The 13,964-nt window shown below is 49.8% G+C and overlaps 1 protein-coding gene across 1 annotated transcript in view; it reads right to left on the bottom strand.

The window, feature by feature from the left end:
* LOC307214782 (sodium-dependent proline transporter-like) overlaps window positions 1–7,524 on the bottom strand; it is a 33,604-nt gene extending 26,080 nt beyond the window's left edge. Inside the window, exon 1 of the mRNA XM_079973780.1 lies at window positions 7,438–7,524. Coding sequence (XP_079829906.1) covers window positions 7,438–7,470 — 33 coding nt within the window. The 5' untranslated portion in view covers window positions 7,471–7,524. The remainder of the gene's footprint in view (window positions 1–7,437) is intronic.
* Window positions 7,525–13,964: the final 6,440 nt, after the last annotated feature.

The following is a 13,964-nucleotide window of genomic DNA, read 5'->3' as shown; positions in this document are numbered from 1 at the left end:
GGACTTTTTAGCTCAGTGGAACAGTCTCCCTCGGGAGATTGTGGATTCTCCTGCCTCAGAGATTTTAAAGCAGAGGTTGGGTGACCATCTGTCAGGATAGATTTGGGTTGGACTAGATGCCCTCAGGCTCCCTTCCCATGCAACAATTCCTGGAGGCCATGGATTATGAAATAATACGCAGTTGAAAAAGTTGACAAGAGGAAAAGTTGTCAGGAGTTCAGCCCTACACTCGAGTAGGACCCTGACAGAGACACATGCCTGACTGGCATGTTCCCCCCCTCCTGGTCATTCGTTCAGGAGCTTCATAAGCCTCCTTCAGCCCGAACATCTCAGCGACCGATGCCAACAGACATCGGCACCCTTAGGGATCCGCAGAGTGTTCGCAGCTTGCTCAACAGACCTCAGCAACTCAGCATTTTGGCTAATCTACTTTATTTACATATAAACACACACGGAGCACTGCAACATGGCTCCCTCTCTCTCCAGCATCAGACAGCAAAGAGAAAAAGGACAAAGGACAATAGTCCCACTTCACGGAACACAGGAACACAAACATCCTGTCTCCGTCACTTCCCACTCTGTGGAGTCAAAACATACACCAGCATGTGATAGACAGCAATCCCATGACTGCAATCATGGAGCAGGAATTCTAACACCATGGAGGGGAGGGTGCAGGGCTGTTTTTAGCATATGTGCCGCCCAAAGATCCGCCCAGCTCCTTCAAATTTAGTTTAGCCCCCGAATTAACTTTTATTATGCTTTCGTCAGACACGACGCTTGCGCCTCATCTCTTGTTTACGAAAGAAGGGGGGGTGTTTCTTGCTTAGCATTCGTCGTAAAATGCAGAAAAAATGCAGCTCACACCGGAATTCATAGTGTTTTGGATGCCTAACTCCAACCAGTCGAAAACATCTGGAGAGCCCCACAGCTTACTGAAAGAAGGCAGTAGTCGAGCAACCGCCCCTGGGAGCCCAGCAAATGTCTCTGGTCTGTTTCGCCAGCTTCCTGTTTTGCACCCACTGCGATTCCCAGAAGTGCCGGGCAGGTCATGCTGAGGGCACCCTGTTGACTCCTCGTGTGGTTGGATCCAGACCACAGGCCCACAGCAGTTCCCAGGAATGAGGTTTCGTAACCTGGCGGGTTTAGAGAGCCGCTGGATTCCACAGGTGCAGCGAGAGAAGGGTGGCTTTGCACCTTCAGAGAAGAACTCTGAATCACCCCACCCTTCACCCATAAAACAACGATATATTTTAGTGATGCTGCAAGATTGGGGGGGGGGGATGTATACATTTCCATTTTTTTAAATTTGTGCCATCTGAAAACAGCAACTAAGATGACACCAATCCAGTCTTACTAAAACATATTTCGTTCATTTTTCTTGCCGCAACCTGCAGTGGCGTGTCTGCACACACACAAGTTGCAATTTGGCACTTCTGCGCATGTGCAAAGTGTGATTTAGCGCTTCTGCACATGCACAACTGCCGAAACCTGGAAGTAACCCGTTCCGGTACTTCCGGGTTTCGGCAGTCCACAACCTGAAAAAACGCAACCTGCAGTGTCTGTAACCCGAGGTATGACTGTATTTAACTTGCATTCTTATACTTCAACTAATCTAAAACTGTATAATTAAAAAGAACACCGAGTGTCCAGTAAGTAATTATTTTAAGAGAATTTAACAAAAACTCCCTTATATGTGGAATGGGAAAAGACCAAGACTATGATCAGGTTTCCTTTCAATGTATTGATTTCAAAGGTTTCCAAAAGGTATCCAGATTATTTTTTTCCTGGGAAGATTTCCAAAAGCTAAATTTTAAAAAATTCCACACCTCAGTTGCTTTACCTCAGCGCCTTCTGTGACTTCATTTGGCCCCTCCTTTGGGGGAGGTTTTTAAATGGAAGTTGGACGGCCAACTCTTGGGAACTTTATCTGCAATTCCTGCGTTGCAGCAGCTAAGTACAGTAGGCGGAAGAGGCTGAGGCGTCACTGACGTTAAAATGCACAAGGGGGAAAGCAGACAGGCCTTCGCCTTTGTTGTGGGCACTCCCCAAAAGCGTTTCACTCTTTCAAACTTTTGTATTATCCAGGCTAGAGAGACGGGTTCGAATTTCCACTCGGGCGCAACACGCGGTGGGCCCCTTCCGCCAGTCATCATCGCTCGGACTTCATTAACTTGGCCTTCATTTCCTCCAAGGAAATGGGTGATAAAAGCAGAGAATGGAGAATGGAGAAGGATGTGTGCCACCTTGTGCTTCCCAGAGAACAAGATGGGATTGAAATGCAGTTAAACCCACCAGCAAATATTAGGTCGGAGCAAAGCCTCGGCGCTGAGAGCGTGCGGCACAATGCAGAGACTGCCTCTGAGCAAGTGCAAAGTGCCTTTCCTTCTTCACAAATTAGATGCACCATGTATCCGGGTGGGCACTGTCGGAGACAGGACATATGGTTGGTGTACAGAAGCAGGAGGAGCGAGGGGTCAGGCGGGAGAGTCTGTCCATGACCCTGTCACCTGGATAAGTCCAGTAAGTGGCTCAACAGGCTAGTCCTGTGCATTTGTAGATACTCTGCTGTCAGAGGCAGCGATACCTGCAAGTATCTGTAGCTGAGAGTCCTAGGAAGGGCGGGGCAGCGCTGCTGCTGTGCTCCTGTCGGTCCTGATTTTGGGCTCTGCTTGGGGGCATCTGCTTGGCCACTGGAAGAACAGGATGGTGGACTGCAGGAGCCCTGGGCCTGATCCAGAAGCTCGGCTCTTTTTATCTCTTGCGTCACCGTTTAAAGCTCAACCCTTGAATGGTTGTGGCAGCTCAGAAGAACTCGGCTGCGTGACCAGGTCAGTGGTCCGTCTAGTCCGGCATCCTGTTCTTACAGGGGCCAAACCGTGGGGAACCTGCAAGCAGGATTCGAACACAAGACCAATGCTCTCCGCTCCTGTGGTTTCCAGCAACCGGCATTCAGAAGCATGGCTGCCTCCGACTGCAGGCGCAGAGTTGAACCACCCCTAGCTGCCTCCGCGCGTCCTTCTGAATGTGCACCTAGGAAGAGCCTGGGTCTAGGCTAAAGATGCCCCACGGAGGACCTTAAGGTCCATAAATAGCAACACCCTAGTGGTCCTGGGCCCAAAGGAAGTCAGATTAGCCTCCACCACAGCCAGGGCCTTTTCAACACTGGCCCCAACTTGGTGGAATGCTCTGTCTCATGAGACTAGGGCCCTGCGGGATCTGATTTCTTTCTGCAGGGCCTGTAAGACAGAGTAGTTCCGCCTGGCCTTTGGCTTGGAGCCAATTTGATCCCCTTCCCCTCTTTCCTTTTTCCTTTCTCCTTCTGTGATGGAACTCCTATTTGGGGACTTCCCTGGCTTTTTTCTGGCCCATGTAGGACCAGTCTGGATAGTTGGCCTTGGTGAAGATTTGACGTTTTCATCCCCCAAAAAGTTTTTGATTTGAGTTTCTACTGAAATGAGACTGCATTTTAATGTTGTACTTAATCAAGATTTTAAGTTGTATTTTAATCAAGATTTTAAGTTGTATTTTAATCAATTGTTTTTACTTGGTGTTAGCCACCCTGAGCCCGGTCTTGGCTAGGGAGGGCAGGGTATAAATAAAATTTATTATTATTATTATTAAAGACCTGTCTAGAAAGACTCACAGAAGTGCAGAGTGGGAAGGGGTCCTGGGGTCATCTAGTCCAACCCGCTGCGATGGAGGAATCTAGTCTGGCATTCTGTTCACACAGTGGCTCACCAGATGCCCCCCAGGGAAGACTGCAGGTGGGGTGGAGGTCTGTGGGGGTTTCTTCCAGCTGGAACCTCCTGAATCCCTATGGATTCAGCCAGGCAGAAGAGCCTTTGAAGGGAATATTGGTTTCGCAGCCTTGAAGATTTGCCGAGCGCTTGCTCACTCTTTTTACTGAATAAATGGGGGTGTGCACTGTTTTCCTTGCTGCGCCAAATGAAAGGCCTTCTGCTCCCATTTGTGGAAAGGGGCTCAGCCGAGCTGCTGAAAGGCAGGATGACGCGTCCCATTGTCAAAGAGCCCTCGTCATCCCATTTTCAAAGAGCCCTTGCTGCGTCCAAGTTACCAAACTTCAGAAGAGGAAACAGAGCCGCTCTCGAAAGAGCAACAGGCTGCCCGGTTAACCCTTCAGTCCCAGGTTTCCGGCGAAGGCATACAAGCACCGCAGCGAGGCAGGGGACCCCAGCTCCACTCCCCCCGGGCTCCTGGGGCAGAAAAATGATGCAGACTTGGTTCAATTCCAGCAGTCCATCCTCAACTCTCTGCAATGCCCGGGAGAATCAGCCACCTTGGCAGCACCACTGCACCCCATCTGGTCACATAAGCCAGAGGGAAATGTCTCGGCTCAGGCTGACCAAGAAAAAGATGGACAGCAAAGGATTGAGGGGCCAGGGAGACACGCCAACCCAGATTATTGGATCTTGTGGCCATTTAAAGCCCTTGAATCTGGAAAGGGGGGCAGGTGCCAGTCTAGGAAAGGAGGGCCTTCTCTGTGGCAGCCCCTAAGTTGTGGCACTCGCTTTGCACAGATGGCATCCTCATCACTCAGGTTTCAGGGAAGGCGGAAGACTCGCCCCTTGACCCCAGCTGTTGACATCTGAGACGTGTCTTTTAAGGACTTGCCTTTGTCCTGTCATTTTGTTTTAAGCTATTTAAAAAAAATATTGTCCGATATTTTTTATTAGTTTAACAAATTTCTATCAAATCAATACGAAATCACATCAAATTTAATACAATTTTTCCGTTAAGTTGACTTCCCACTCGTCAATGGGTCCCTTCTTTTCTCTAATTACTGCTTTATAAAAAAATAATAAAAAATAATGTAACATAAAGCAGCAAATATTGTAACAATACTGTATTGCATCTTACAATAATACTGTATCTTAATATCAGGATTGTTGCACTCTTTAGGTGAAGGGCAGGTACTAAATTGCAACAACATTAATTTCATTGGATTCTGGGCTCACGAGTGGCAGAACGTTTTTGGCAAGATCTGCTGCAACCATCTCTTGCCTTGGTTGAAGTTTCGGCCTCACTTTGGGAGAGCAAAAACAAGCAGCAGTCTGTTTTCACCACCTACCCAGGATATTTCCACCTGACCAAGTGAGTGACCAGCTCCTTCTCACAACCCCTGGTGCAGTTTCTGGTGCCTCACCTGCAGCCTTTAAAGTGCAGAACTCTTTCCTATTTGCACTTGAGTAAGCTCAGTGGCGTAGCGTGGGTTGTCAGCACCCGGGGCAAGGCAAGTAATTTGTGCCCCCTAACCCATGGATTTTAGCACTCAGCCAGGTAGGGGCAGAGAGCTGCGAGTGCAAGCGCGCGCCCCCCCCCCAGATGTTGCGTCCGGTGCGGCCAGCCCCCCTGCACCCCCCACGCTACGCCACTGAGTAAGCTCTCAATTAAAGCTCTGGTTTTCCCAGTAGTGCTGTATGGAAGTGAGAGCTGGACCATAAAGAAGGCTGATCGCCGAAGAATTGATGCTTTTGAATTCTGGTGCTGGAGGAGACTCTTGAGAGTCCCATGGACTGCAAGAAGATCAAACCAATCCATTCTTAAGGAAATCAGCCCCGAGTGCTCACTGGAAGGACAGATCCTGAAGCTGAGGCTCCAATACTTTGGCCACCTCATGGGAAGAGAAGACCCTGATGTTGGGAAAGATGGAGGGCACAAGGAGAGGGGGACGACAGAGGACGAGATGGTGGGACAGTGTTCCCGAAGCTACCAGCATGAGTTTGACCAAACTGCGGGAGGCAGTGGAAGACAGGAGTGCCTGGCGTGCTCTGGTCCAGGGGGTCACGAAGAGGCGGACATGACTAAACAACAACAACAATGCTCTGAATGGTTTGGGCCAGGGCTATTTGTCAGAAAGTTCTTCCTGATATTTAGTCGGGATCTTTTCTTGTAACTTGAATCCATTGCTTCGAGCCCTACCCTCCAGAGCAGGAGAAAACAAACTTGCTCTGCCATCTTCCGGGTGATATCTAAAGATGGCTCTCGTATCTCCTCTCAGTCTCCTCTTTTCCAGGCTAAACATACCCAGCTCTTTCAACCGTTCCTCATCAGGCTTGGTTTCCAGATCATCTTGGTCGCCGTCCTCTGCACATATTCCAGCTTGTCAACATCCTCCTTAAATTGTGGCACCCAGGACTGGACCCAAGACTCCAGATGTGGTCTGACCAAGGCAGAACAGAACGGGACTATGATTTCCCTAGATTTCTGTGGGTGCAGCCTAGAATAGTCTTAGCTTTTGTTTTTGCTGATGTTGCATCAAACTGTTTCTTACCACCTCTTGCATGTTGTTTTGCTGGCTGGCTGCTTTGGATAGATGTTTGCCCAGGAAAGCAACTTAGCAATGTTTTAATTAAAAATAAATAAATAAAGGGAGACAAGCTGGCATTCTTGAGAGAGGCAGGGCTCCCTTCACAGTACGCCAGAGTCAGGCCAGATGCAACAACTTCCATGTCGGGCCCCTGTCCTGCCACCCCCTCTCGCATAACACAGGTGGGATAGCAGAAAGGTGCAGTAGCAGGAAGTTAGATGAAACTGAGGGAGCGACGCCCTGTCTCTCCTCTGACACAGATCTGTCGTGATTCTCCTAACAGATCCTCAGTAACAGGCTGGGTGTGCCACGCGAGGAGCTTTTACGGTTCAGATCACAGCCAGGCATAACGAAAGGTGGAGCTGGGCTTCCACAGGTGGTGTGAACAGGTGAGAAAATCAGCAGCAGGAAGGAAAAGAACCACAGGACTGTAGAGCTGGGAAGGGGCCCCCAGGGTTCATCTATTCCAGCCCCCATAATGTAGAAATCACGGCTAAAAAAATCCCTGAGAGATGGCCACCCAACCTCTGCTTTAAAAGCTCCAGTGAAGAAGAGACCATCTTTTGGCCGAACGGCTCTTAACAGCCAGAAATTTCTCCCTAATGTTTATCTGGAATCTCCTTCTTTGGAAAGGGGAGACTCTGGAGACGAAGTCTGGACTGTCCAGGGACTTGGGTACCCCGCCCCAAGCTGTAAGAATCCTGACTTACGAGAGAAATTGGGCGCTGCTGGGGCTCATCTCCATTCTGGGCTCTGAGGTAGGAGGTCTCTGCCCCGAAGACCATCCAATCTTGGCTTAGGAGGGGGCAAAAAATAGGCTTTGGGGTTCCTTTAAGGCCGTCAGGTGGAGAGGTTTGGGGGGCAGAAGCGAGAAGCGACCCCACTATCCAAAAAAAATCCTTCCCACCAGCTGCGCCAGGGGGCGTTTTGCGCGCAGTTCCTCACTAGGAGAGATCAGGCACTCTGCACATGCCCAGACGCTCTCGGAAAGCGGCACCGAGCTGCTACTGCAAGCGCCCCCCCCCCAGCAGCACCAAGGGATCCCGGGGCACCCCCCTACTCCAGCCCGGCCCGCTTCAACCACTAGGTGAGGCTCCCCCTTCACTCACCGGGGCGGCTGCCGGTTGAGCCGGGGTGTGCATGGCGGCGGCGGCGGCGGCGCTTCGGCCCGACGGGGCCCCCTGGGCGCGGCTGCCCGGCCGGAGAAAGAGGAAGCCGGGCGGGGGCGGGGCCGGGGCGGGGCCAGCCGGGCTCACCTGCCCGCCCTCGGCTCACCTGGGCCCGCGGAGGCTCCTCCTCCAGGGTGGGAAGCTTCTCCCAAGCGGCCCCCATGCTGTTCCTGGGCGGCCCCTGTCGGAGTCAGCGCTCAGGGGCCGCTTTCTTGGGAAGGAGAATGAAGGCTACCCGGAGGAGAGGCAGCGTGGTGTAGTGGTTAGAGTGTGGGGTTGGAGTCCGGGAGAGATCAGGGTTCAAATCGGACACCCCGAGGTTCTCCGGGGGCGCGCATAGGCTGGGCACTGCTTCTCTGCGCCTGGTCTACCTCGCAGGGTCGTGGTGGGCATTCAGTGTAAGCCCCCCCCACTTTGAAATCCTGGGAGGAAAACGGTGGGCAGAACATGCAAGTGATCCATTTGGATCCATAAGCACCCGCTGCTCCCCAAAATGTATGCAGGGGAAGAAATGGAGGCAGTGAGAGATTTTACTTCCTTGGGCTCCATGATCACTGCAGATGGTGACAGCCGTCACCAAATTAAAAGACGCCTGCTTCTTGGGAGAAAAGCAACGACAAACCTAGACAGCATCTTAAAAAGTAGAGACATCACCTTGCCAACAAAGGTCTGTATAGTAAAAGCTATGGTTTTCCCAGTAGTGATGTATGGAAGTGAAAGCTGGACCATAAAGAAGGCTGATCGCCGAAGAATTGATGCTTTTGATTTCTGGTGCTGGAGGAGACTCTTGAGAGTCCCATGGACTGCAAGAAGATCAAACCGATCCATTCTTAAGGAAATCAGCCCCGAGTGCTCACTGGAAGGACAGATCCTGAAGCTGAGACTCCAAGACTTTGGCCATCTCAGGAGAAGAAAAGACTCCCTGGAAAAGACCCTGATGTTGGGAAAAATGGAGGGCACAAGGAGAAGGGGATGACGAAGGATGAGATGGTTGGACAATGTTCTTGAAGCTACCAGCATGAGTTTGACCAAACTGTGGGAGGCAGTGGAAGACAGGAGTGCCTGGAGTGCTCTGGTCCACGGGGTCACGAAGAGTCGGACAAGACTAAACGACCAAACAACAACTACAAAACGCCTCCTGATCTGCGCACCTGGTGCATCTCCTCCACTGTATCAGTGGAACTCACATCAGTGCACCTGCTGTTTATAACAGCAACAGACTTAGTCTCCAGCAATGGGGTAGCCTAGGAAAATACACACATCCCCCCCCCACTCTGATCTGCACTCAGCATCCCCACTGAGTAAAATCAACTTGGCCTCTGGCCTCAGTACTACTATGTACAAGCCTTGCCCCAAAGGCTGTAAGGGTAGAACTGTTTCCTTAGAGAAGGAGGCCAGACCATGTCCAGAGGCCGTGTGTGCCAACACTGATTCCTGCAACAACTAAGGAGATGCGCATGGATCTGACGTACAAACAAGCAGAAATGGGGATTTGGGGAGAATGGAAGCGAGGAGCCCTCTGCCTTTTCAGAGCTGAAATGGGGCGGGGGTCTTCTCTGTTTTGTATGCAAAGGCTTCCTGCCTGTGCCTGCACCCTTCTCTGGGAGGCTGCCTGCCTGGGATGGAGGGAGGGAGCCTTCTGTGTGTTTGGAATGCCCTCCCACCAGAAGTCAAAGAGAAAAACAACTACCAGACTTTTAGAAGACATCTGAAGGCAGCCCTTTTTAGGGAAGCTTTTAATGTTTAAGAGACTATTGTATTTTAATATTCTGTTGGAAGCTGCCCAGAGTGGCTGGGGAGACCCGGCCAGATGGACGGGGTATAAATAATAAATTATTATTATTATTATTATTATTATTATTATTATTATTGCTATATTTCCCCAGGGAGCTTCTCACCTGGGCGCAGTCCCTCCGCCTGGCGTTCCTATCTCCACCCGCCTGGTGACTCAGGGCCCCACCTGCCAATTAGACCCGCCTGGAGCCAGTCAAAAAGGCGCTGCCTAGCCCAACCCCCTGCTGGATTATTAAAGTTTATAAAATTATGCTCAGCCTGCAGAACGTGGATAGAGAAAAGTTTTCTTCCCTCTCCTAACGCTAGAACCTGTGGGCACCCAATGAAGCGGAGCACAGGAAGATTTGGGAAAGGAAGAAATAAAATAAAATCCTCCTTCATGCAGCTCAGAGTTAGACTATGGAACTCACTCCCACAAGGGTGGTCGAAAACACAGATGACTTTAAAGCAGGATTATGCAAGTTCATGGAGTAGGAAAGGACTATGGATGGAATAGCCCTCGAGAGCCCCCTCCTCCTCCCTGAATTTGCCCAATCCCCTTTCAAAGCTATCCAAGTGGCAGGGAGTTCCACAGTTTAGCTCTGCGCTCCATGTCCTGAATCTTCCAGCATTCAGCTTCCTTCACCTTGCCATCTCCCTTTAAAGTGCAGCTCGTAGATATTCTGATTGATTAATTAATCAACCCAGAGCGCAAGTGCTTTGCCTAAAATGCCACGAGACGCTGCTTTGTGTTCGGAGTTTGGTCTTCGGCTGGTAGGATCTGAGATACGGGATGTGAAAGCGATTGTGAAACAGCATCCTCTGCCGATGAAAGCTGGCCATGGCAGCCGTGGAACGGATTCTGGCAGCAGCAGGAGATGCAGTTCAAAGGGCTTATTTCATGTCTCTATATCAGTGCATGAGCGCATGGAATGCAGTAAAACAAGCTTTCTATGGACTTGTTTATTAAGGTTGCATCCCTCCCAAAGAGAGCCCAGGGCGGCAACAACTGCTTGCTTTAAAAAAAGAAAATAAAAGGGAATCCAGCGTTTTCTCATCGGTCCTGTTGTGATACTGTCCTTTCCCATCCACACCCCAAAGCGCACTGATGCTGTACCACTTTTTAGCAGTCATGGCTTGAGGAAGAAGAGCTTGCCTGGATCAGGCCCAAGCGGGGCCTATGTGGTCGAGCTTCCTGCTCCCGCAGGGGCCAACCAGGTGCCTCTTGGAGCAAATCCGCAATCAGGATCCGAGCACAAGAGCATTCAACTTGATGGGAGGTCCACAAGTTCTAGTGTCAGGAGAGACAAAATTTCCTCTGCCCGCTTTATCAAAGCCATCCATCCTTTCATAAACCTCTGCCACGTCGCTTCATACTTGCTTTTTCTCTAAAGTAAAAAGTCCCATCCCTGGATCCTTTTGGTTTGTCTTTTTCCGAACCCTTCCCAACCCTAAAATATCCATTTTGAGTTGAGGCGACCAGAACCCATGGCCCAAGGAGCTCAGCGTCCTATTCTCATAGTGGTCCCTCGGGTGAAGCACTTAATTCGTTTCCGAGGTCCGTTCTTAACCTGAAACTGTTCTTAACCTGAAGCACCACTTTAGCTAATGGGGCCTCCCGCTGCCGCTGCGCCGCCGGGGCATGATTTCTGCTCTCATCCTGAAGCAAAGTTCTTAACCTGAGGTACTCAGCGCTGGTCCTCAGTGTCCGGGCAGAACGACAGGGGTGGAGACGCTTCCTCAGGTCTACTGGACCGAGGCCGTTTAGGGCTTTCAAGGTCAGCACCAACACTTTGAATTGTGCTCGGAAACGTACTAGGAGCCAGTGTAGGTCTTTCAAGACTGGTGTTATGTGGTGTCAGCGGCCGCCCCCAGTCACCAGTCTAGCTGCCGCATTCTGGATTAGTTGTAGTTTCCGGGTCACCTTCAAAGGTAGCCCCACGTAGAGTGCATTGCAGTAGTCCAAGCGGGAGATAACTAGAGCATGCACCACTCTGGTGAGACAGTCTGTGGGCAGGGAGGGTCTCATCCTGCGTACCAGATGGAGCTGGTAGGCAGCTTCCCTGGACACACAATTGACCTGCACCTCCATGGACAGCTGCGAGTCCAAAATGACTCCCAGGCTGCGCACCTGGTCCTTCAGGGGCACAGTTACCCCATTCAGGACCAGGGAGTCCCCCACACCACGCCTCCTGTCCCCCCAAAACAGTACTTCTGTCTTGTCAGGATTCAACCTCAACCTGTTAGCCGCCATCCATCCTCCAACCACCTCCAGACACTCACACAGGACCTTCACTGCCCTTACTGGTTCCGATTTGAAAGAGAGGTAGAGCTGGGTATCAGCTGCATATTGATGGACACTCAGTCCAAACCCCCTGATGGTCTCTCCCAGCGGCTGCATGTAAATGTTGAAAAGCATGGGGGAGAGGACAGAACCCTGAGGCACCCCACAAGTGAGAGCCCAGGGGTCTGAACACTCATCCCCCACCACCACTTTCTGGACACGGCCCGGGAGGAAGGAGCAGAACCACCGTATAACAGTGCCCCCAGCTCCCAGCCCCTCAAGACAGTCCAGAAGGATGTTATGGTCGATGGTGTCAAAAGCCGCTGAGAGAGCCAGCAGAACTATAGCTGTCAAGTGTCCCTTATTTGGCGGGACAGTCCCTTATCCCAGCGCCATGTCCCGCTGCTGTCCCTTATTGATGAGGCTTTGTTTGGCTGCTGGCTGGGCTTTCTGCCTTTGGCTCGGAGGGGCTCAGAAGCTGAACATACCTGTGCCCGGAAAATCCCTTATTTTGGCTGCTGATCGCTTATTTTCGAGGCTGCTGGTCCCTTATTTTCAAATCTGTAAGTTGACAGCTATGAGCAGAACTAGGAAACAGCTCTCACCTTTGTCCCTAGCCCACCGGAGATCATCAACCAGTGCGACCAAGGCAGTTTCAGTACCATGATGAGGCCTGAATCCCGACTGGAAGGGATCCAAATGGTCTGCATCCACTCGCTCAATCAAGTATGGTGCGGCCGATCCACTTTGCCTCAGCTTCTTTCTGTGCCCCGTTGCAGACAGGGCCACCCGCCTCAGAGATGACATCAGAGATGGCCTTGCCCCACATGTGCCCACCCAGCCACTTTGAACGGGCGCTGCTTCAGGTGTCAGAAAATGCCCCTCCATCCTGCCTTTGCAAGCACCTGCTCGCTTAATGTGGCGGCAGCACCTGCGACTTTGGAACTCCTTGCCTATGGATCTCAAGCTCAGGGGCGAACACCCTGGGGCCCTGAGTGAGGCATCTAATCATAGCCTGCATTTTTAATCAAAGATTATATTTTAAAATTCCTGTATATTAAAATGAGCTTAAAGATTTTCAAATGTTAAATGCCAGGCAGAAGACCAGCTGCCTAAGAACCTTGGCAAGATGTTTATCCTCCTGGACAAGGGGGCCCCCTGATTTATAGCAGAAAACAATTCTCAAAGTCGTAAAAAGGGAATTACAGGCTGAGAGCCAAGGTTACACTGACCCTACATATTACAGAAGATAAAAAAAGCAGAGAAAAACATAATTAAGAGTGGGTAGATAGTAAAATAAAACCATGTGCCTCCCATTAAACTTGAGCCATATTTTCCTAAGGTTAAAAGGCCAAGAGCATCTGGCTGGCAGAAAGGGAGGGAGTATTTTGGGAAGTCTTTTCTAAAGTTGTTTCTTTCTTAAACTGAGATCCTTTTAAGATTTCTTTTCCTTTTAAAAGGTTATTTATGTTATTTATTAAATATATTGGCTTAAATGTAATTATGCAAAGGATTTAGAAACCAAGAAATGTTAAATCCTTATGCTAGATTCTTATTTCATATAGTTGGAAGAGATCACAGGGGCCATCAGCCCAGCCCCCCTGCCAAGCAGGAAACACCATTAGAGCACACATATGGTTGTCAGGCCTTTGTTTAAAGACCTCCAAAAGAAGGAGATCTTTCAATGATGATGTGAACTCAAGATCCTTGACATCTGTTTAAGATAAAAATTTAAGATTAACCATCTGTTTTGGAGGGCAATAGGGCAAGGAGGGCAAGAGGTGAGCTGGTAATTAAGGTTCCTTGTTGAGACAAATGTAAGATATATGACTACTTATTTGTCATTTATAGATAGAAGAATATATAGCTTTTTGTTTCCCATAAAAGGCAAGAGGAAATGGGTGTATCTTTTGTGATTGGTTCTAGCAAACAGCCAATAGGAATTTCAACCAGGCTGATTGGACAGAGGCAGCCACAGGAGGAGCAAGGGGGCTGGATTAAGGAAATATAAGTGCTGGCCAGAATGGCAGGAGGCCAGGCCAGAGCTTGGTAACCATATACCACTGTGCCTCTCATTTATTTGTCTGACAAATAAATTATTATTTTAATTTCTCTATTGCTGTGTTGAATATTTCATTCCAGCTAAGCGTTAACCACAAGCAGGGTGCTACATGAGCACCCACAAAATTCCCCATGAAGGGGCTGGACACCCACACATTTTGGTGCCAGGGCCATGCATGCTGCAGGGCACCCACAGTCGGGGGCCAAGTTGGCACCTCCGTTTTTGTTTAAATTGCTGTTATTTTTTACCTATGTCATTCTAAACTGTGATATTAATGCTGTATTCTTAGTTTTAGATTTATGTGGATTTATTATTTAGATTTATTTTTTTGATGTGGTTTATTTATTG

The sequence above is a fragment of the Podarcis cretensis genome, assembly GCF_951804945.1.
Source record: "Podarcis cretensis genome assembly, chromosome: 4".
NCBI lineage: Eukaryota > Metazoa > Chordata > Lepidosauria > Squamata > Lacertidae > Podarcis > Podarcis cretensis.
Note: the sequence above shows the minus strand (reverse complement) of the source record. Positions and strands in the feature narration are given on the sequence as shown.